Genomic DNA, 25,465 nt, shown 5'->3' on the forward strand with positions numbered 1-25,465 from the left:
GAGGTTCCCCTTCCAAGCTTCCTGACTCCATTTTAAATGAGGTTCCCTATGCTTCTTTTTAACAGGGATGAGAGGGGAGTTATCTAGGTCGATTTATTAGGTTTTGGGATTAGCAGTCTCAGTCTTTGGTGGTGGGGCCCAGTATCGAGAGGGACAAAGGCAAGTGCTTTCTAAATCATTTTTCAGTCTGCAGTGATACAACTAAATTAGGATTAAAAGAGTTTGTACATTCCCACCCCCAAATAATGAGAAACAATCCCTGAATGCCCATGAACGGTGATATTTGTCACCACCAACTGAAGTTCTAGTAATGGACCTGCCCTGTGTAAGCTGGGTGACTTTGGACAAAGTACAAAGCTTTAATTAGACTTGGCTTCTTCTGTGTAAGGTAGGAGGAGCCCCAGCTACAGGACTGCTATGCACGTCAGCCGGGATGTCTTGGTGTCTGCAGCCTCAACCTCAGTAACTCCCACCATTGCCTCATTTCAGTGGTACTTGTTGCCAGCTGCACCCTGCAGCGGCAGTCCCCAGAGCCCCTTCTACCTTTATCTTTATAGATATTCTATAATATTTACCTCTAACATTCCACACCCCAGCTACAGCCTCTCATCCTAGTCCCCACACGATTCCTTTAACTCATGTAGACTTGCATTTCTCCTATTTGGCTTCCTTTCCTATCCAGCCTAATCCCAAGAACTAAGCATTTCAGTCTCTCACTAGTGCCTCCCATTCCTTTACCCAACTGTCATTCCCTTTTACGCATCTGGAAGATCTTTCTGGCCATCCACAGTTTTTCGTATGGGCTACTTAAGAAGAACCAAAAAATGTGAAATTTAATGCTCTACAGATTCATGACCTCTAATCTTGGTTAAGTCTTCATGCAGTCTGTATATCCTTCTGTATCATGATGAAGAGGAAAAGGGAGTTCAATTTTTACTGCTTTCCTAGAGACACCTTTCCCACCCCTCATACTTCCTGCTCTTGATATATGACCTCATCTCCTATTTCATGGAAAATATACAGATCAGGAGAGTTTTCTTGACTTCCTGCCCCAGCTACCAAAAATGCCATCAGTAGCCACACTCATTCATTTCTCCTCACCCCAATGGATCAGAGCAAACCCATTCGCCAGTGCACTGGATCCTCCCTGAGCCTTCTCTTCTATGTCCAGGGGCTGCATTCTGTTAAATACCTCTCTTCTTTTATCTTGAGCCTCTCAATTTCTGTACTTCCCCACAAAACCTAAAAATGCTAAAATTAAAAATAATGTAAAATTTAAAATTCTCCAGGGACCCTACCTACCACCTTCCCTCACCACCTTTCACTTTACTAGGGTCATCTGGACCTGAGAGATTACAGACGCTAATAGAAGAAACAACGCAGAGTGGCCATTGCTTCAGCACTTACATTAGGGGCCTGGGATAGGGGCCTCTGCACTCTCAGGCAACTTGCATCATTATCATCAAAGAACTACTAGTCTTTCTTCCCTTTAACTTGGTAAAGACATGGGGCTCCACCTTATTTCATAGTATGATCATATTTAGAATTTAACAATATAATCAACTTTTCCTATTTTACCTGGGCCAATAGGTACTTGGATCATTTTATTTTCAAACTAGCTCTTGCATATTTCCAATTTGGGGTCATAAAAAAAATGCATTGGAATCTAAAGAGTTCCTAATAATCAGTCTATTATTCAATGACTAAATATATTTTAAAATAGTTGCAGCTACTTCTAGAATCATAAGTCCTCTCAGAAACAGACCAAATAAAACCCAAAAAACAATATCCCCAGAGCCTATAAATCAGATGAAGTAGAGATAGCTGTGACTACAGCTGCATGCCAAAAATACCTCTGTGCATGCCTATTATTTTGCTTCTGCCCAGCTGAGGATGTAGGAACTAATTTTAGACCAAGTTTTAAAGTTTCAAGAAATCTTCTGTTTTCTCTATTACTCTTCTCCCCTGCTTCAAGCCTCTACTCTGCTTACTCAGTACCAGCCTCCTGTTTTTGAGTGTAAGGAAATTTGACCCTTGAACAACATGGGGGTTAGGGACACAGAACTCCCATACTGTTGGAAAATACACATATAACTACTGGTCAGCCCTCCAAATGTGCCAGTTCCCAACAGCAGATCGAAAATACTACACAGCACCACAACACATACAATAAAAATGTATTTACAAATACTCCAGGAAGAGAGTGGAAGTGACTCATGTTCCCTGATTTTACAAAGGAGAGTTCATCCAACCAAGTGGAAAAGGAAGAGCTAGAGTTTACCAGGCAGAGAGAAGGGCACTTCAGGCAGTATGAAGAGAGGAGAGAGATAGGGTCTAACATGTTCTTTAAAAAAAAAAAAGGTATTGTTTATGTTATTACAGTTGTCCCAATTTCCCCCCTTTCCCCTCTACCTCCACTTCCATTGTCAATCCCCACACCGTTGGCCATGTCAATGGGTCCTTCATATATATTCTTTGGTTACTCCCTTCACCGTCTTTCAAACAGCCCTTGCCTCCCCTCTCCCCTCTTACAGCTGTCAGTCTGTTCATGATTCTATGTCTCTGGCTCTGTTTTGCTCATTACTTTGTTTTGTTCATTAGGTTCCTCTTATAGGGGAGGTCATATAGTATTTGTCTTTCACTGACTGGCTCATTTTACTTAGTATAATAGTCTCTGTGCTGTCACCACATTTTCCAGTAGGCTAAAAGCACAGAAGCAAGGATGCACACCTTAAACAGAGCCCACAGAAATACCTAGTGTTTTTTGTGCTTTACCTACATTTTCATGGGAGTGTATTAGTGAAAACGCCTGATGCAAAACATGGCTATAAGTTCATCATCCTCCAAAATATGATTGTCCAACTCTCTTTCCAGTCCTATTTCTTTTAGGAGCATTATTATTATGTTATTTTGTCCTTATAGTAACGATATGAGCAAGGCAAAAAGTGTAGGTAATTTTCCTAATAGAAGTCAAGACGCAGATTGGGTAGGGTAGAGTTTGATCAATGTTCTCAAACTAGAAACTCAGGGATAGAATAAAAATCAAGAATTTAGGATTAATGATATTTTCCTATTACTTCTATAGGCCACCGCCCCCAATCATGGCTATTACATATCACTGATGATTATACTTTTATCATATTTTTTCACTTTTTATCCAGAACTACTTAACTATTTTGATAACATAGTCACTAAAATACATCTCTTCCTAAGAAAGCTTACTTGAACTACTGTCTATATCAAAGGGTGACTTGATCTACAATCTTAGCCAATTCCATTAGCCACCCTCCCCATGAAACCAAATTCTCTGCATGTTTCTAGATGTTCACTCCTTAAGCCATTCTCTATAGAAGTTATAATGCTGTCCCTACCTATACCTCTTATTTTTGTGATTTTGCCATTGGATTCTTTGTCTCTGTGGGTTCTTCCTCACCTGAACTATTTTTTGAGTATTTCAAATCTCACTTGAGCTTTATCCCAAATACTACCATGGCTCATTTTGTTCTGCCTTATCTTTTGCTGCACAATTCTACTCTGAACATCTTTTAATCTAAATATGGCCTATAATCTTAGTTCTGTTGATAGAGGTCCCTTGTGTACTTAACCCATGAAACACTAGTCGAAGTTGGCAATGTTTTACTTGATTTTTAGCAAGGCTCCTACATTAGTCCTGGAACGCTCAGAGCAAAGCACCCTCACCTAGTGGGTTGATTCCCATGTTGTTCCCCTTCAATAGCCTTACTTCTTTCCCTCTAATTACCAATACTCAGAATAAGGAGTTGGTGTGCTGCTACTTCCATGTATGAATTTTTTAAAGTATATTTTATTGATTATACTATTATGGTTGTCCCAATTTTTCCCCCTTTGCCCCCTTCTGCCTGTTCCTCCCTTCCCTCCTGTAATGCCTCCCCACCCCCACTTACTTCATGTCCATGTCTTGTGCATGTAAGTTCTTTGGCTCCTCCATTGTACATACTGTTCTTAACTTCCCCCTGTCTATTCTTCACCTACCCAATTATACTTCTAAATCTCTATACTTTTCCCCCATTCTCCCCATCCCTCTCCCAGTTGATAACCTTCCAAATAATTTGTGTCTATGATTCTGTTCCTGTTCTAGTTGTTTGCTTAGTTTGTTTTTGCTTCTGTTTTTAGAGTCAGTTGTTGATAGTTGTGAGTTTGTTGTCATTTTAATATTTGATCTTTTTTCTAAATAAGTCCCTTTAACATTTCATGTAATAAGGGCTTGGCGATAATGAATTCCTTTAGCTTTATCTTGGTCTGGTAAGCACTTTATCTGCCCTTCTATTCTAAATGATAGCTTTGCTGGATAGAGTAATCTTGGTTGTAGGTAGGTCTTTGCTTTTCATGACTTTGAATATTTATTGCCAGCCCATTCTTGACTATAAGGTTTCTTTTGAGAAATCAGCTGATAGTCTTATGGGAACTCCTTTGTAGGTAACTCTGTTTTTCTTTTGCTGCTTGCAAGATTCTCTCTTTCTTTGGCATTTTAATTATGATGTGTCTTGGTGTGGTTCTCTTTGGGCCTAACTTTTTTGGGATTCTCTGAGCTTCTTGGACTTGTATGTCTGTTTCCTTTGCCAGATTTGGGAAATTTTCTTTCATTATTTTTTCAAGTAAGTTTTCAATTTCTTGTTCTTCCTCTTGTCCATCTGTCATCCCTATGATTCAGATGTGGAGCACATTTGGAGATGTCCCAGAATCTTCTTAAACTTCTCATTTTTTTGAATTCTTGTTTCTTCATTTTGTTCTGGTTCAATGTCTATTTCTTCCTTATGTTCCCAATTCCTTGTTAATTTGAACCCCAGCTTCCTTCTCTTCACTGTTGGTTCCCTGTAGATTTTTATTTCCCTTAGTAGAGCCTTCATTTCTTCCCTTATGCTTTTGCTGTATTCAGTGAGATCTTTGAGCATTCTGACCTCCAGTGTTTTGAACTCTGTGTCTGATAGGTTGGCTATCTCCGCATCGCTTACTCTTTTTCTGGGGCTCTGTTCTGTTCCTTCATTTGGGCCATATTCCTTTATCTCCTGCTTTTGGCAGCCTCCCTGTGTCTGTGAACTAGATAGAGCCCTTTGATTCTGCTTTAGTGCACCTGTTAAGTCATATGGGGCAGAGCCTTGGGTGTTTGCCAGGGTGGGGCAACCTTTGGTCTGAGTGTGGGGGAGGGGTTGAAGAGGGGACGATGCTGCTGCTGGATGACTTCTGGGGGCTTGCCTGGCCCTCACCCTATTTCCAGTCACTTCACCCGCTTCCCATGTGCCACTGGCGCCACTCCAGCTCCCAGGGTGGGTGGGAACCCATATGTCCCAGGCTCTCGTGAGGAACCGATAGTTTCTTCTGCTGCCCCAGTGCCCGCTGGGTTTATAGCCAGAAATTATGAGGCTTTCTTTCCTGGTGATGGAGTCCTGGGGTGCACAGTCTGGCCTGGGGCTGGGCTTGCCTGCTCACGAGGCGTCTCCCTGATTTTTATCCATCACACGTGAATGTGGGGCTGGCCATTCCACCAGCTGCTGCTGCCTGGCTGCCTCTCCACCCCCACTCACTGGGCCACGCGTCCTCTCTGCCCCTCCTACCTGGCTGGATGAATATAGCTTCTTTAAATCCTTGGTTGTCAGACTTCCATACAGTTCTGGATGTTTTTCTGGGTGATTTTTCTGGTAGTTCTGGGTCTTTTTCATTTTTAAGTTAGTTGTGTTCCTTCTTATGGTTGTACGATGAGGCGAGGTGTCTCTACCTATGCCTCCATCTTGACAGGAAGCAGCCTCATGAATTTAAAAAAATTGATTAAATACTGTGAATTACAAATGGACTCAGAGTCAAGTCAGGGCCAAGGTTGCAGTTATAGGTCCTTTTGTTAACATCTCGGATTTAAGGATGTATCATGTAGAATTTCTGTGAGATAATAAAATTTCTGAAAATCTGTATACCACAGCAATCTTATAGGTGGCCCAAGATAGAGAAGAGCGTCTCAGAAAAAAAAATATGGGTGTGGCTTTTGTCAAATGAGTGGATTATAGTGTCATATATACGAAACCCATGATTTTCAAAATCAATTTTTTTCCAGATTTAACCATAAGGCACAGGGATAGTACAAAATGTAGAGGCCCTTGAACCCTCAAATTTCTCTGGTGAGGAAATGGCTTGAGGACTGTACTTAGGTAAAAACATGGGCCACCTTTATGGAAAAGGTAGGATGACTCAGAGGTAGGAAAAAACAGCCCAGTGAATAGCTACGCATTGTGGAGAATTACCTTCAGGGACACAGATTACTTAAGGAACTGGTGACATGTGCCCAACTAAATTTCAGAATCTCTATAGACAAAGAACTATGTGACTCTTATTATTTCCCCCCTTTTAGAATGGAAGATAACTAGCTACCTTATCTGTCTCATCACTGTATGCCTGGTGTGTGGGAGGCACGTAACTTATTAGTTCATAACCTTTTATACTTAAGGAACCTCATTCAAGGCATCATGTACACACCTGACTTAGATGACCTGGGGCTCAAGCCTGATGCTGATGAAGTAATAAAATGAAAATATTAAGAGTTTTAGAGAGTGTTTTGCATGTGGGAGGAATATGTTTAAAAACTTATTTAACACATATCCCAGGCTGATGCACTGTACTGCTTAAATTCTGTTATATAAGTAATACCTATACTAATATTGAGTAGACAATCAGTTGCAGACAAGCAAAGCATTTCCACTGTGGAAGGAAATGGGTTGTCACACCAGTTGCTTCTACCATCCACCTGTATTTCCAGTAGAAGAAGGACTTTTTTTTTCCTTCCAAGAAGCCTTGTGAAACAATGTGATACCCTAATTCCGCCTTAGCTCCCCGAATGATAGGACACATGCATACAGAAAAATACCAAGCAAGCAAAGGGGAGAAAAATCATGAAAAACTCAAAAACAGATTTAGCTTTGAAAATACCTAGCAAAAGCTATACACATTTTAAAAAACTGACAAGTGTACTTAAATAATCTATGTTCAACTTTTTCCAAGTACTCCAAAGGGTAAGCTTTCTTACTTAAGTAATATCAAGCATCAAAAATATCCCAGCAATTCACAGAAGGTATTCCTGACAACTTTACTCAACAGAGCAGCTCCAAAAGTTATTAAGTCCTATTAAAAATACAGCTTTTTTTCCCCACCAACACACATAAACAAAATTTGATATCATGTTATTAAGTGGGGTTTAAAGGAGTTTGGAAACATTACTTCTTTCTTCCCTACTCCCATGTTAAAGTTTTGTTTTGCATGCATTCTTCCATACATATTTCTATGTCTCCACAAAACAAATGGAATATTCTACCTTTTACTTTGCAATTCCTCTTACCAATCTCTTTTCAGGTAAGCATATATAAATCTAACACTTTTCAGTGTTGAGAGATTATTCCATTTATGTCTGTAGTTCAAGCATTTACTTATTAACATTTAGATTTTCAGGTTTTTTTCTCCAATACGTATTTCAATACACATTTGTGTACATACATTTTTGTGTGAGGGTGCTTATATCTTCATAGGATAATTTCTCAAAAGTAGGGTTGCTCAGTATGAATAGATAACTTTGTGGTAGTTTAGTTCTGCCAGCGATGTTTTTGTGTGTCCATCTCCTTTCTTCTTCACCAAAATTGATGTTGTCACTGGTACGAATAGATAACTTTGTGGTAGTTTAGTTCTGCCAGCGATGTTTTTGTGTGTCCATCTCCTTTCTTCTTCACCAAAATTGATGTTGTCACTGGTTGACTTCGTAACAGTCTGATAGATGCAAAGTGGTATCACACTGTTGCCTTAAAAAAAAAAGCATTTCTTTCACCATACTTTGTTCTTGCTGACTTTTTCAATGTCCTGTTCCATGAATTATTTGCTGATCTCTCCAATAATCTGTTTACCACTTTAGAGTTCTCTCTGTGTACAGAGACAATACTTTTTCTATTATTATACAAATATTTCTAGTCTACCTGTTCTTTTAACTGTGGCTGTGGTCTCCTGACATATGACATTTTAATTTTTTGTTTAGTAAAAATATATCTGTTAAAATAGAGTAAAATATGCCTGTTAAAAGATCATCCCCTAAGGTTGCATAAGGATTTTTAAGTGGGTATCTTTGTATTGTGTTCTGATTGTTGAGAGTAGTGTGAGAAATTCCCACAATGTTTTTTAAAGCAATTAAAAAAAAAGAAAGAATTTGGGCAAGACAGAGAGCTAGAAAGGAGGATAGAGTTGACTGTCCCATGATTCTATGTAAGAAAAAAATACCTACATTTCAGAAAATGAGACTTGGAATGTGATTTGTTCCATCATTAGAAAGCCACATTCTCATAAACTGCACAATTTAAAAAATGTATTTTGATGTATTCACGCCATTAATGTGAATGAAATTTTACATATATTTACATGATTTTATACTTAAATATATTCCTACTATATTTAGTCTCACCTTTTTTTGAATAATGCTTACCTATTAAGTTAAAAAGATGTAGAAAAGGAAGAACAGAGTATCTGGGAAAATTATTCAATCCTTCCTACTTAATCAAATTCAAATACAGAAATTCTCCATTTTAAAATGTGACGTACTTTAAGTCAACTAAAGTGGCATAAATACTACTTAATACAACAGCATGCTAAAAAGAAGTCACTGCATGATTGTTTATTTAAAATATGACTTTGGATGTAATTACATATGTGCTTACATAATTTATTATTCATACAAACCCTCAATTAAAATGCATAATCATTCATCCACAATGCCTTTTTTTTCCTCTAATAAGCATAATAATAAATTTCTATCTCATTAAAAGTGTTTAAAGCCTTTTGGATCTTGATTTGTAAAGAAATTACTGAAAAATAACTTAAGCTTAACTACATCAAACAATGGTATTGTTTGCAATGCTGTCACAATTTCTCCATGGCAAAATAGTCACATGTTGTTATTGCACAATTCTTAGGTACAGGTTATTATGTGCACATAAACTCTCTACATAATGGCAGTGTTTTCACTGCAACTTGCTCAACACATTTAAAATTATGAATACAATTTACAAAATCTTTAACAATATACTTTTAAGATAAAAGTATCCTGAGGATATTACAAAATTCATTTTTCCAGCCCTTCATTTCTTTGCTTTATTTAACTCTTTAATTTCCAAGATAATAGCTGTTCATATTGTTACATAAAAATGTTTTTAAATTCCTATTAACAAAATATATTTAAGCTTAATAACATATAGTTGTCCCTTAAACATTTAGTTCCATCTGCCCCTCTCCTTGGTTAAAATCAAGTATTTATCAAGTTTCCTATAATTCTGAGTCATAAAAGGTATAGTAAAACACAGAGAGAGATAGGGTTTAAGCGCATTTAAGTTAAAAGCACTGTGCATTTTTAATATTTTGGTCATATTTTATAATAAAATAATATATTTTGGCAAAAATAATAAAATATAAGGTTCAGTTTATTTTCTATTAATGGTAGATCTGGCAGGTATTTTACATTTGTAAATACTATCTATTTAATTTGACTGTTTTCACAATTGTTTTTAAAAACACTGCTATTATTAGCTTGTCAGAACTTCGAGACTAAAAGCGCCTAAAAAAAATACATTTTAAGTAAAATGTTTGTTTGATGCTCAAAAAATCCTTCCATAAATTTAGAAACTTACTTTTAAGTCTCTCATATGCGCCAACACAGAATTGTTACTGCCTCCTAAGAGTTAGCTGACTCATTGTAATCTTTAAAATAATAATCTTGGAAGTCTTCCCGAAATTTATGCGAAAATTAAGATGGGAATTAAAAAAAAAGAGAGAGAGAACATGAACCCTGGCCAGGTGCTCAGTTGGTTCAAGTGTTGTCCCCATATGCCAAGGTTGCACGTTCGATAGCCAGTCAGGGCACATACAAGAGTCTACTAATGACTGCATAAATACACGGAACAACAAATCGGTGTTTCTCTCTCTCTCTTACCCTCCTCCCCCCAAATCAATAATAATAATAAAAAAAGAACATGAAAAGCCAGCTGCAAAAAAAGTTATTCTGGTGGCAGTACTTATTATGGCACAAAAACACATGAAAAAAACTTGTAGTTTTCTCATATATACACAAAATAAGTTCAAATAAGATGTATAAGATATGTTACATATATACACACAAACACACATATATACATACCCATGCTTGGTCTCCAGGAGAGAATTCACGTGGCTTAATAAGCCACGTGGCTCATTTATCACTGAAGTCCCAATGACAGTTTTAATAAAAATGTTCACCATTTTTTTTTTTTTTTTTTAACCAAACATCAATCTATCATTAGTTAGGAGAAGAAGAGCTTGATATGTGTAAGTTTGAAAAAGGAACTGAGAGTGTGGTGAATTAAGTGATGATGGATGTACAACTGCTTTTACATAAAAGGTATTTTTTCTGTGAAAGAAATTCATGCAGACATATCTGCTGAAAAGTTTATCAACCATAAGAAAACAAAAATCCTTTGACACTATGACATACTCACTATAACATAGTATAAATATGTAATATTACAGCACTACTTATACATTCTACTTTGGACAATATAGTCTAATTCTGAATGACCTTGTTACTTTTTAAGGCATCAGTGCATGAAGGGCAAAGCTCCATAAAATGAATTTGAAAACAAGAAAGCATTAGCTTATTTGTGGCATAGAGAGTAATCAATGTACATTGCATCTGTTGGCCACTTTATGGAATAGGTGATAAATTATAGATCTTATTGTCAAAATGTTACAGCATAAATTTCACATCATTTTTCAACACTTCATTTAATGGGCTAAACTGATCCGGCAGTATTCTCATTTTCATTGTTCCATCAGCTCCACATGAAAAAATATGATTTGCTGGCCCTGTCTCAATTTGCATCACTCCGGTTCCAATATTTCTGAAAATGGATTGCCGAGCATGTTCACTGATAAAAGTGTGAAGAAGAGTAAAGGTAGAGAGACTCCAAATCTAAAAGACATTAAAAAAAATATGTGGTTAAAGATTACCTAAAAAGTCCAAATGTAATATTTAGGCCTATCTTCCTGTGCAAATAAGGAATTTCAAAAACAAAGATGGAGAAAAACCTGTGTAGGCCTAAGGTTCTAACATCTTGATTCAGTATCGGGTGTTGAAATTTTCTAGCGCATTTTCATATTATTACATTCTTCAAAATTCACCTAGTAAGAGAGGAAAGTATCTTAAACCCTGCATTGAAGATGAGAAAATTTAGGTACATGGACGTTAAGTGTACAGTGCTACAAAAACTTGCAATAGTATGGGGAACTGCAATCAAGATTTCCTATCTTTCAGCAAAGCTTTTGCTGTGTCGTTCTTTAATGAAGTAATCTTGTCTCTATAATATAAAATACCCACCAGGGGATTAGAACCACTTGAAAGAGAGAAGTACCAGACACCTAGAGGCCTGCAGGCTAGGCAAATCTATGTTCCAACTGCAAGATAAAGTTAATTATTATAACTGCAGTGTACTTAATTTACTAAATATAAATTTTCTATTTTTAGCCCTTACCAAAATAAATGTGTCTGTTCTTAAAGTAATTTATAAGCATCTTCACCTAAGGAAACCAATTTATTTCTTGAATTTTTAGATCACATTAAAAAATACTTATTTTACCCAAGAAATAAATTAATTTCCACTATTCTAGGTATCATTGTTTTTCTTACTTTCTTTTTTCTTTTTTAAAAGATTTTATTTATTTATTTTTAGAGAGGGGAAGGGAGGGGAAAAGACAGGGAAACATCAATGTGTGGTTGCCACTTGCTTGCCCCCTACTGGGGACCTGGCCCGCAACCCAGGCATCTACCCTAGACTGGCAACCCTTTGGTTCACAGGTTGGCACTCAATCCCTCAGCTACACCAGCCAGGGCTAGGAATCACTGTTAAACTGACTTGTGAATACTGCATTGTATACTTTTAAATATTTTTTTTTACTTCATTAAATAATAAAACTCAAAGTGCAAACTGAAGAACTAATCTAATACACAGTATGAACTACCTAAACTGAGGGCAGTTCAAATAGGAAACTAGCTTCAATTGAAGGAAAATGCCCTGGCTGGTGTGGCTTGGTAGACTGAGCACTGGCCTGCGAACTGAAAGGTCACTGGTTCAATTGCTGGTCAGGGCGCATGCCTGGGTTTCAGGCCAGGTCCCTGGATGGGGGTGTGAAGCAACCAATCAATGTTTCTCCCCCTTTCTTTCTCCCTCATGTCCTCTCTCTCTAAACAAAAACAAAACCTTTAAAAAAAATTGAAGGAAAAGAATTCTGTATGGAAGTTGTTGCACATATTTGATTGTAAGAAAAGCCTTTTAAAATTCTACAATTCTAGTTAATTTTTTCTGGCTGAGAATTATGAAAACAATATACCATTCTAACATAGTAGTTATGAAATTAGACTCCTAAGGAGGCTGCTGACCATAGGACTAATTTAGGGACTAGTCTAAACTGACTTATTTCTGCAGATCTTTACAAGTGTGGCCCGAGGACTCTCCATCAAAACCACTAGGTATATGTTATAAAAATGCACATTCCTGAACCCTGGACTTACTATTTTTGGGGTGGAACCTAGCAACAGTATTTTTGGAATGGGGTACATTTTTAATAAGCTGCTTAACTTTTTAAATGGCCTCTAAGTTCTAAACACAATGGGGTTTGAGTAGGACTGTTATGGGCAGGGCTTATCCAGGTACATTTAGAATTCTTGAACCAGACACTGAGATTCTCCATGCTATTGCTATAAATTAAAAAAAATAAAATAAATACGGGCATGGGAAATATGTCAGTATATTTTGTAGCACTTGAAACTGAATTCAGTAACTCTTAACATGCAGTAGGACTAATTCTAACATTTGAAATGTTTATATCCATAGAAAAATCTAGTTATTTTGCATACATTAATTAAGCATATTTGAAAAACAATTGAAAAATAGACAATTTTCAAGTTAATTATTATTTCATTCATTAAAAGACATATTAAATCTTTAATTAATATGGTTGACTACAAAGGAGTTGTTAATATTTCTATTATTTAAATGGACTGATGTCATCAATATGATTAAAGATCTAGGGTTTCTGAAGATTTCTTTTCATTTTGTAGATATTGTGGCATTACTGTGTTTACCTTTATGTTGCCTTCAGCAGATCCTGTGACAAAGTATTCTTCAGTTGGATCAATAGCAATGGCTTTAACAGGAGAATCATGGCTCTGGAAAAGCTGCCTCTGTTGTCGTTGCTGAAGGTCAAATACACATGTAAAACCTTTTCTGCCACATGATATTAGTAGCTGATGTTTTGGAGCATATGCTAACACAGTGGCTCCGCTATCATGGCACATAAAAGCTGAAAGTTAAAAAAAAAAGTAAAAAAATCATATAGTAGTATAAGAAACAGACTTCTGGCTTTTTACCAAGGTGGAATGTTAGAACTGATTTACTTTTCTTCCTGAAACAAAAAAAATAAAACAAGTGATATATAGAAAACTGGTTTGAGACACTGGCAAGGAAGAATGACCTCTATGAGATTTGAAGCAAACTCTGTCAGAGCTATACATGTGCCTAGCTTACTGCCTGTAGAGTGTTTTCTAGCCAGGGCACAAGGAAGGGCAGCCAAGCTATCTGGGTTCCTGTTTCCATTAGACACAGTGGAAAACCTCAATTCACCAGGCACAGGATAAATACTCAGAAGGGTTTTATCTCAGTAGTAGAGCAAAATTAGCCCTATACCAAATGCTACTTTGGTCCTACTTAACAAAGCACTCCCAAAGCTAACTGTTTCTTTATAAGTTAGTTGCAAAACAAAGCAGAAAAATATTTACGGAATACAAAAATAACTAGCACCTAATAAAGTAAAATCCTGACATCAAATAAAAAATTACTGGCATATAAAGAAGCAGGACAATACAATCCATAGAAGAAAATCCATCAAATCAATTGAAACTAACCCAGAAGTGACACAGATGATCAACTCAGGAAATAAAAAGTCATTATTTAACTGCATTCCATATGTTCAAAAAGCTGGTTGAAAGAGTGAGCATATTAAATAGAGAAATGAAAGATATAAAAAAAGACCCTAATTAAAAGTCTACATATTAAAAACTACAACGTTTAAAAAAAATATGGATGGGATTACAAGCAGAATAAACATTGCAAAAATATTAGTAAACTGAAGAAATAGCAATATAAATATCAGAAATATAAAATTATAATTAATATTTTCTTCAAAAAAAGTCTAGCCTAACAAATCTTAGGGGAAATAGATCCGTATACATTTCAAAGACAATATGGCATAATGATAAAGAGTAAAGTTTCGTAAGTTAGAATGCCAGGTTTTGAGTCCTGGTTTTTGTCAGAGTTTAAATGTATACCTTAGATAGCAAAAGATGGTGATAGATTAGGTAGAAGTTACACTCACCTCCTCCAAGTCATGAACTGGAATTAAATAACTAAATTAAAGAACAATCGACCTGAATAACAAACTGAACAGAGGTCTTACAACCAAGGATTTACAGAAGCCACACTGAGACTGGTAGGAAGGTTGGAGAAGAAAAAAGGGCTGGCCCTGCTCCCACTTGGAGTGGCTCAGAATCTGGAGGGATATCTCAGCTCTACTGAGGTCCCCCACCTAAGGACCATGTCAACTCAACCCAACACTGGGCTCCCAAGCCCAGAGCAACAGAGATCAGAAGAGGTGTTCACCTAACATCTGGCTATGAAATTTGGCAGCGATTCTGTCCACCAGGGAGATCCAGGTGTCCCCTTAAAGGGCCAAGGCTCAAAATCTCCTTTGCAGCCATTTGCCCTGGGCTCTAGCAAAAGGGAGGGCAGCTGAGAGCATATTAGAGTCTTGCTAGGACAGCCTGAGCTGTATGGCTTTGGGAAGAGAGCTGAAGGGTCAGCCACCAGGGTCCCACTGCTGAGTTCCTGTCCCACAATGCTCACAGACACATCTTTCTTGGGGCAAACAAGCTCCTCCAATCTGTATCAGCCTACAGGGAATGCACAATCCCACCCTCCTGGCCCCCCTCCTGCCCAACCTGAGCTGAAGCCCTGCGGAGGGGGTTTGTTGCCTGAGCCTGCGGTACAGACTCTCCAGAAAGAATTTTAAGGGCAAACTCAATGATAGTCAGAGACAGAGTTGTGTGGCTATGAGGCAGAGACCACTTCGCTTCCCTGCTCACCGGGGCCCAGTCACATCTCCAAGACTGTGTCACCCACCCACTCACCCCCAGCTACAGTAGCTCCTCTGAGAGCCAGCCAGAACGCCCCACTGGAGCAGCCACAGAAGCCTCTCCCAGCACCATCCCAGAGAACCTGCCCTGTCAGCTTTTGTAGCCCCTCTGAGGCCTGGCCACTGGAGCAGCCACAGTAGTCCCTCTAAGTGCCAGCCCGAGCCTCCCATACCCTGCTACTTGCCCTCCCCCACCACTGCCCAAGTGGTAGCCCCCCAAACCCCATGGGTGATCCACTAGCCCCATAAAAAGAGGTGCATTAGCTCTACCCTCTGGACTTCCAGTGTTTCTGCCGTGCTGAGTTTGTGCTGCACAGAATTATGAGCCAGCCATGCCAGCCTGGTCCCCTGTCCATATGACTCTCCATTAGGTCCAGACAGACTCTGGAGAAAACTGAGTTATGTAGCTCTCAGTCAGGGCCATATTTCATGTACACACCAGACCAGCGGTCCTGTGCAAAGCCCTCCTGGCATAAGGATAGACCTTGGTCTGTATGGGCCTGAGCAACACTGCTGGCCTCACCCTGATGAATTCAAGACCCAATCCCATCACAAAGATCCATGAGCACATGGCAGGTGGTGGCTGACTTTGCTGTACCCTGAAACTGTTGCTGAGTGGCCCCAAACCCAGCTATGGTGCTGAGTTCGAACTGGTATTAATGTGGCAAACACCACTCACCTCTACCTGCTGACTCACTGAGAGCCTCCCTCAAGAAACTCAGGTACTGCCAAATGCTCTTTCAGTAACTGAGTCTAATAGGTAGCTTACATGAGGAGGCAGCTCTCAGGGAGCCTTGGGCCTTTTGCTGACCTGCCACTCAGGCTCAGAGCTGGTAGAAACCAGCCTTGTTGTATAGCTAGGCCCCTCCCGTGCACACCCAGGCTCAGCAGAGGCAGCCACAAATGGTGGATTGTTTTATAACTCCATACGGTAGCCCAGGGCTTGGCATTGGCAGTGTCTGACATTGACTGCTACTATATCCCCACCCAAGGGGCCCCAGAACCAACACAACCAGTGGCTCAGACCATGTCAGAGCATGACCCAACTAGCTCCACAGTGGCACAAACAAAGGGGAGCTCTCCGCACACACCAGCCCCTGTTGGGGCAAATTCAGCTTTGTGGTACCAGCCTGACACAGTAGCTCATACAATATAATAGTGGGGGCAGGGGTGGGCGTTGTTTCAATCCTCATAGTCTATAGCAGGGCAACCCCACCTATGGAAGGACCAACACAAATCAAGGCTCAACATGAGAGCTCATATAAGCACACAAGGGACAATCCTAGACCATCTAGCTCAGGCAATTAGGGAGACTGCATCTCTTAGCCCTACAAGACACCTGCTACATAAGGCCACTATACCAAGGCATAGCAGATCTACCTAATATACAAAGTAAATACAGAGAGGCAGCCAAAATGGGGAGACAAAGAAACAGGCCCCAGAAAAATAACTAAATAAAATGAGGGCAAGCAAGCTACTGGATAGAGAGTTGAAAACAATGGTTATGAGGATGCTCAAAGAACTTAGTGAGAACTCTATCAGCATGGAAAAGGACAAAAAACCATAAAAGAACCAGTCAGAATGAAAACTATAATATCAGAAATGAAGAATACACTAGGAAGGAATCGATATTAGGCTAGTTGAAGCAGAGGGTCAATTAGTAATTTGGAAGACAAGGTTGTAGAAAACACCCAATCAGAGCAACAAAAAGAAAAAAGGTTTTTAAAAAATGTAGACAATCTAAGGGATCTCTGGGATGATATGAAGTGCAACAACATTCACATCATAGAAGTACCAGAAGGAGAAGATAGAGATCAAGGAATCGAGAACATATTTGAAGAAATAATGGCTGAAAACTTCCCTAAACTGGTGAAAGAAAAAGGCACGCAGGTCCAGGAAGTGCAGAGAATGACAATCAAGATGAGCCCAAAGAGGTCCACACCAAGACACATCATAATTAAAATGGCAAAGGCTAAAGAAAAAGAAAGTATCTCAAAAACAGCAGAGAAAGAGTTATCTGCAAGGGGGCAAGTAAGTGGAAGCATATTCCATGTTCACAATAGGAAGAATTAACATCATTAAAATATCCACACTACCCAAAGCAATCTATAAATTCAATGCAATTCCTACCAAGATACTAATGGTGTATTTCACAGAAGTAACAAATATTCCAAAAATTTATATGGAACCACAAAAGACCCTGAATGTCCACACCAACCCTGTGAAAAAAGAACAAAGTTGGAGGAATTACACTACCCAATATGAAACTGTACTATAAGGTCATAGTAATCAAAATAGCATGGTACTGGCATAAAAACAGACATATAGATCAATGGAACAGAATAGAGAGCTCAGAAATAAACCCATGCCTTTATAGTCTATTAATATTTGACAAAAGAGGCAGACACATACAGTGAGGTAAAGACAGTCTATTCAATAAATGGTGTTGAAAAAATTGGACAGATAACATATAGAAAAAAGAAACTAGATCACCTTCTTATATCATACACAAAAATAAACTCAAAATGGATTAAAGACTTAAATATTAGACTGGAAACCATAAAAATCCTGGAAGAAAACATAGGCAGTGAAATCCTGGAAATTGCTTGTAGCAATATTTTTTCCCAATATATCTCCTCAGGCAAGGGAAACAAAAGAAAATATAAACAGATGAGACTACATTAAACTAAAAAGTTATAGCACAACAAGGAAAACCACCAACAAAATGAAAAGAAAACTCACAGAACGGGAGAACATACTTGCCAATGATACATCTGATAAGGGGTTACTACCAAAATTTATAAAGGACTTACACAACTAAACACCTAAAAAAATCCCCACAAACAATTTATAAATGGGCAAAGAATCTGAACAGACTCTTCTCCAAAGAGGACATAAAGAAGGCCAATAGACATATGAAAAAATGCTCAATGTCACCAATCATCAGAGATGCAAACTAAAACCAAATTGAGATATTGCCTCACACCTGTCAGAATGGTTACCATCAATAAATCAACAAACAGTAAGTGCTGGTGAGGATGTAGAGAGAAGGAAATCCCTATGCACTATTGATGGGAATGCAGATTGGGGCAGCCATTATTGAAACCAATATGAAGCTACCTCAGAAAATTATAAATGGAACTGCCTCATGACCCAGTGACTCCACTTCTGGGAATATATCGGAAGATATATGAAATGCTAATTCAAAAGAATATATGCACCCTTATGTTCACCGCAGTTTTGTAAACAATAGCCAAGATTTGTGAGCACTCCAAGTGTCCAAGTGTCCACCAACAGATGAGTGTATAAAGAAGTGGTGACATATATATATATACACACATACATGTACACACACATATTATAAAGAGTGGAATATTACTTGGTCATTAAAAAAAGAAAACTTACCATTTGTGAAAGCATGAAATAACTTGAGGCTATTATGCTCAGTGAAATAAGTCAGCCAGAGAAAGACAAATACTATATGACTTCACTAACACGTGGAATCTAAAGAACAAAATAAATGAACACCCAAAATTGAAAGGTTCATAGATAGAGGGAATTGGTGGTTGCCAGAGTGGAGGGGTGATGGGGGGACTGGGTGAAAAAGGTGAAGAGATTAAGAAGTACAAATTGATAGTTACAGAATAGTCACTGGGATGTCAAGTACAGCATAGGAAATATGGTCAATAACATTGCAATAACCATGTATGGTGTCAGGTGGGTACTAGATTTATTGGAGTGATAAGTTAGTAAATTGTATATAATGTCCAATCACTGGGTTATACACCTGAAACTAATATAATATTGTATGTCAACTATAATTAAAAAATTAAAAAAATTTAAAAAATGTATACCTTAGGTAAATTAACTTCTCAGTTTCATCATTTGTAAAAAAGGAGCTAGTACCGCCTGCCTAATAGGTTTGTGTGAAGACTAAATTCATTAACATGTTCACAGCATGCACAGTACCTAGTATATAGTAAGTACTCAATAAAACTTAATTGTTATTGTTAGAATCTAAATAAATCTAATTATAGAGATAGACTTTTTGAATTTTACCAGCATTTTGAGATATAATTCACACAGAGTAAAATGTAGAAACTAAGTATACATCTTTGATGAGCTTTGACAAATGGATACTCATACCAAGGCATAAACTGTTTCCATATCTCTAGAAAGTTCCCTCATTCCTCTTTGTAGTCCAATCCTCCTCTCCCACAAAGGCGATCACTACTCTGATCTTTTCATCTGATTAGTTTTGCCTGTTCTTGAACTTCATGTAAGTGGAATTTTACAGTATATACTGTTTTGTGCCTGGCTTCTTTCCCTTCAACATGTTTTAGAAGTTAATACATATTGTTGCATGTATCAGGTAAGTAATTTTTAAAAAATCAAACTGTATTCTATCACTTATACACATACCAGTTTCCTGTTGGACATTTGTAATGTTCCCAGTTTGGGTTATAAATAAAGCTGCTAAGAACATTTCCATACAAGTCTTTTTGTGGACATGTATTTTCATTTCTCTTGGGTCTGTATCTAAGAATATATATTGCTGAGTCATACTAACTTTGACTGTATGTTTAACTTTGTTAGAAACTACCAGTTTTCTAAAGTGATTGTAACATTTTATAGATCTATCAACAAATCATGAGTATTCCAGTTTATCCACATCCTCACCAATACTTGGTATCCTAGACTCTTTTATTTTGGCCACTTCAGTGTATAAAGTAGTCTCTTATGGTGAATTTAGTTTGCATTTCTCTAATGACTGTTGACGTTGCACACCATTTCACATGTTTATTTGCCATGCAAATATTGGTAAGTGAGTAATTTTTAAAATCTTGAATATATTGTGCATGGGTTATGCTTTTGGTGTTGTATCTAAAAACTCATCAATAAACCCAAGGTTACCTGGATTCTCTCCTACATTTTGCTGTAGAAGTTTTGTAGTTTTGTATTTTATGTGTAGCTCTATGAGCCATTTTGAGTTAATTTTCACGAAATGGGTGAGGTTTGTACCTAGGTTAATTTTTCTACATACATATTAACATGCAGTTATTATAGCCCTATTTGTTGAAAAAACTGTCTCCACTGAACTGTCTTTGTGTTTTTATTATCAATCAATCTACTATACATGTGTGGGTCTATTTCTGGGCTTTCTATGGGAATACCTTGCTCTATTGTTTTGCTTTATTGCGCTTCACAGATACTCTGTTTTATTTTATTTTTTTAGCAAACTGAAGGTTTGTGGCAACCCTGCATTGAGCAAGTCTATTGGTGCCATTTTTCCAATAACATTTGCTCACTTTGTGTCTCTGTCACCAAGAGAGAGAATTGATAGTTCCTTCAATATTTCAAGTTTTTTGTTATTATTATACCTGTTACAGCAATCTGTGATCAGTTATTTCTCATGATACTATTATAATTGTTTTGGGGTGCCAAATTGTGCCCCTACGATGGTAAACTTAATAAATGTTGTATGTATGTATGTATGTTGGTTGTTCCCCCATCTCTTTTCCTCTTGTTGGGCCCCCCGATTCCCTAAGACACAATATTGAAATTAGGCCAATTCATAACCCTATAATGACCTCTAAAAATTCCAGTGAAAGGAAGAATCTCATGCCTCTAAGTTTAAATCAAAAGCTAGAAGCTATTAAGCTTAGTGAGGAAGGCATGTCAAAAGCAGAGATAGGTGGAAAGCTAGGCTTTCTGCACTAGTTAGCCAAGTTGTAAATGCAAAGGAATAGCTGTTGCAGAAAATTAAAAGTGCTACTCCAGTGAACACATGAATGATGAGAAAGTAAAACAGCATTATTATTGATATGGAGAAAGTTTTAGTGGTCTAGATATGTCAAACCAGCCAAAACCTCCACTTAGGTCAAACACTAATCCTGAGCAAGGCTCTAACTCTCTTCAATTCTATAAAGGCTGAGAGAGGTGAGGAAGCTGCAGAAAAAAAGTTGGAAGTTAGCAGAGGTTGGTTCGTGAGGTGTAAGGAAAGATACTGTCTCCATAATTTAAAAGTACAAGGTGAAGTAGCAAGTGCTGAAGGAGAAGCTACAGCCAGTTAACCAGAAAATCTAGCTATGGTAATTAAAGAATGTGGTTATACTAAATGACACCTTTTCAATGAAAACATAACAGCGTTACATTGGAAGAAGATGCCACCTAGGATTTTCACTTAGAAAGAAGTCAATGCTTGACTCCAAATCATCAAAAGCACAGGCTGACTCTCTTTTGGGGGTGGGCGTAATGCAGCTGGTGACTTCAAGTTGAAGTTAATGCTCATTTACCACTCAAAAAACACAAGAGCTCTTAAAAATTATGCTACATCAACCTTGCATATGCTCTACAAAAGGAACTACAAAGCCTGGATGACAGCATATCTGTTTACAACATGATTTACTGAGTACTTTAAGCACACTGTTGAGACCTACTGCACAGAAAAAAGACTTCAAATTACTGCTCATTTACAATGCATGTGGTCGCCCAAGAGCTCTGATGGAGATGTACAAGATTAATATTTTCATGCCTGCTAACACAACATTCATTCTGAAACCCATGGATCAAGAAGTAATTTTGACTTTCAAGCCTTCATAGTTAAGAAATACATTTCATAAGGCTACAGATGCCATAGACAGTGATTCCTCTGATGAATCTAGGCAAAGTAAATTGAAAACCTTTTGGAAAGGATTCAGCATTCTAGATGCCAGTAAGACCATTTGAGATTCATGGGAAAAGGTCAAAATATCAACATTAATAGGAGTTTGGAAGACACTGATTCCAACTCTCCTGGCTGACTTTGAAGGGCTTGAGAGTTCAGTGGAGAAAGTAACTGCAACAGACCTAGAATTAAAAGTGGAGCCTGGAGATGTGACTGATTTGCTGTAATCTCATGATAAAACTTGAACAAATGATGAACAAATTTATGGATGAGCAAAGGAACTTGTCTCTAGAGATGGACTCTACTCCTGATGAAAATGCTGTGAAGATTGTTGATATGACAACAAAGGATTTAGAATATTACATAAACTTAGCTGACAAAGGAGAAGCAGGGTTTAAGAGGACTGACTCCAATTTTGAAAGTAGTTCTACTGTAAATAAAATGCTACCAAACAGCACCACATGCCATATAGCAATTGTTAGTAAAGATTACAATATAGTATAAACATAATTTTTATAGGCAACAAAAAACTCAAAAAATTCTGTGTGACTTGCTTTACAGGCATACCCCAGAGGTACTGCAGTTCAGTTCAGGACAACTGCATTTAAGTGAATATTGCAATAAAGAGAATAATAATCTTTGTGCTGGTGGAGGATCTTGCCTTCAATTTGTAAATAAAATGCAACAACTGTGAAGTACAATAAAGTGAAGGGCAATAAAATGATCTATGACTGCACTTCAATATTCACTTTACAAAGGTGGTCTAAAACCAAACCTGCAATAACGCTGAGGTATGCCTGTATCCCGTTCCATAATCTGTGTCTATTCTTAAACCAATACCACAATGTCTTAATTATTATAGCTTTACAGTAATTCTTGATATCAGGTAGTGTGCAGTTCTCCAAGTTTGGTATTCAGTATTCTAGATCTGTTGCTTCTTTCTATTAACTTTAGACCCAGTGTGTTGATATCTGCAAAATGTCTTGCTGGAATTTTGATGAGGATTGTACTGAACTGGTGAAGTTTTAAGGAACTGACAACTTAACAGTATCAAGTCTTCCAGTCTGTGGATGTGGAATATCTGTCCATTTATTTAGGTCTTTGATTTCTTTTGTCTTTTATGTAGTTCTCCCCAATAGATGCTATACATATTTTGTTAGATTTATGCTTCAATATTTCATTATTTTGGATGCTATTATAAATGGTAGTAATTTTTAAATTTCAAATTCCAATTGTTCCCTGCTGGTATATAGGAAAGCAACTGACTTTAGTATACTGATCATGTATCCTGTGACTTTGCTATACTCATACATTGGTTCCAGAAAGTGTTTTTTGTAGATCCTTAGGGATTTACTATACAGATAATTGTTTCACCTGTGAATAAAGACATTTTTGTTTTTACTCTTTCAATCTGTACATCTTTTATTTCCTCTTGTCTTATTGCATCAGTTAAAAGTTCCAGTACAATGTTAGTTAAGTAGGAATGGCAAGCAGGGACATAATATTATAAAATATTTATGTTCATAATGGTGGCTTTTAACTATCAGATCTGAAGTAAAGACAAATGATTTTCCTATTATGTATGCTCTACTGTCCCTGATCAAGGCATAGTGAAGAGTTAATTATGCATATTGCATTTTTCTGCTTTCAAACTATGCCACCATGGGCAAAATAAACCTCATGGGCTAATAAGTACATCAATAAAACACGATTATTTAAACATAATTTTTAGTTTATCTCTTGACTTTCAAAATTATAAAATGCTTTCAAAACTTACCATGAACTAAACTATTGGCAGGTGCTACAAGAGTATCCCACAAACATATGTTTCTGGGGGGGAAAAAAAAAGATTACTCCTGAGTACACAAAGTTAACAGAATAAAAACTATGTCTCATATAATTACATAACATTTGCACCTTGCTCTCACAGAATGTTCTTAACTTTATAAAAACACCCAATACACGTAACCAATATATTTATGTTTCATTAATTTTAAACAAAATTTAAAAAATACTGGCTCATAAAATTGAGTAACTCTAGATTAACATGTATTTAAGTGATACTATATGAAGTCTGAATATGGAAGCTACTTTTTATACTCATTGATTCTCTAATAGACTGCTATACACAAAGCAGGATACAATGAATTTTCTGGAGTCTGAAGAAAACTTTTTTCTACTATGAATGGGAGTAGCTTTTACTCCTTTCCATGAGTTGCAAGGGAGGCACCAATATATATAAGAATTTCTATGGAAGACGGATTGAAAACTCCATATTCCTATAACCCCATTTCAAGGGCAAAGTGACATCTTACAGATAATTACAAAAGCTCAGTAACCTCAGTGGGCCTTGATCTCTTAATTCAGCTATATGAGGTAAATCAAAAGCAGAGGTATGGAGATGGGGGCAGAAGACATTTTCGTGCATATTTAAGATTTTTGAGGGGATGGCAACAGGCTACTGCTTATTAGCTACTGTACAACTAACAAGTCTTTCTGGGTTTCTTTTTGTGAAACAGTGATTTGAGCCAGTGTGGAGTAGCACAATGGTGTGCCACAAGAATTTTTAAAAAATGCAACACCTGACTAGTCAGGGGCACTGACTTCTTTTCTCTTAGCTTGTCAAATAAAAGTATGACAACAGCAAACACTATAATAGCCATTGTTGTGAATGCCCTGTCTTGAACCTTGAATATATAGGTCATATAATAGAGTTGCCTCTTATTGATCACATTGTATAATAAGGTTGTGTCTCATTGATTAATCCTTGGTAAGAGAAATCCTTAAATACAAGTATAGATACCTGATTTTTTAAAAAAGTCACTTTGGAGCAAAAAGGGTAAGTAATTGCTATTATTATTATTTTTTAAATCAATCAAAATTATACTGTTTTTTGGTCAGGTCTGCAAAAAATATATTTTTTGCTGTGCAACAGAATTTTATTAATTAGATTATTTGTGACATGAGATGAAAAAGGTTGAAAATCACTGATCTATTTAATAGAGCCACAGTGAGGATTAAATAAATAACATGGATAATAACTAATAATTTGTTTTTTGGTTTTTTTTTTTTGCCTCAAGCTTCATTAACACATAGGGAATGATATGGAAAAAATTAATTCCACCAACAATCAAATCTTATTTCCTATACTAACATCTTAACATTAGAATATTAAAAACATAAAAGAAATGGATTTCTTCAAAAAAATTTTTGAATTTCATTAAATTTATTGGAGTGGCATTGTTTAATAAAATTATATGTTTCAAGTGTAAAATTCTATAATACATCATCTGTATATGTATTGTATGTTCACCACTCAAACTGAAGTCTCCTTTTAGCACCATGTATTTGACTCCATTTACCCTGTTCTATTTGGTTTTTATTTTTAATGGCACCTGAAAGCCTTAAATTTACAATTAGACCACTAAAAATGCCCAAAGAAATAATTTTTATAATAAAAACATTTAAAGGTATGATTATGAATACATTCTGGAGATGTAAAGGCATAAAGCAATTAAAAATAAAGAT

At 37.1% G+C, this 25,465-nt stretch overlaps 1 protein-coding gene across 8 annotated transcripts in view; it reads right to left on the minus strand.

The window, feature by feature from the left end:
• Positions 1-8,640: 8,640 nt before the first annotated feature.
• The window catches only part of DMXL1 (Dmx like 1), a 152,681-nt gene continuing 135,856 nt past the window's right edge, over positions 8,641-25,465 (minus strand). For 5 of the 8 annotated variants that reach the window (XM_054589917.1, XM_054589921.1, XM_054589919.1 and 2 more), the window contains 3 exons: positions 23,715-23,767; positions 13,166-13,383; positions 8,641-10,996 (listed from right to left, as the gene is read on the minus strand). In XM_054589917.1, the coding sequence (XP_054445892.1) occupies positions 10,772-10,996; positions 13,166-13,383; positions 23,715-23,767 (496 nt within the window). In that variant the 3' untranslated portion in view covers positions 8,641-10,771. The remainder of the gene's footprint in view (positions 10,997-13,165; positions 13,384-23,714; positions 23,768-25,465) is intronic. The other 3 variants (XM_054589922.1, XM_054589920.1, XM_054589923.1) reach the window with 1 other exon arrangement.

Source organism: Pteronotus mesoamericanus, unplaced genomic scaffold (assembly GCF_021234165.1).
Source record: "Pteronotus mesoamericanus isolate MK-2021 breed Mesoamerican mustached bat unplaced genomic scaffold, CSHL_Meso_final scaffold_167, whole genome shotgun sequence".
NCBI lineage: Eukaryota > Metazoa > Chordata > Mammalia > Chiroptera > Mormoopidae > Pteronotus > Pteronotus mesoamericanus.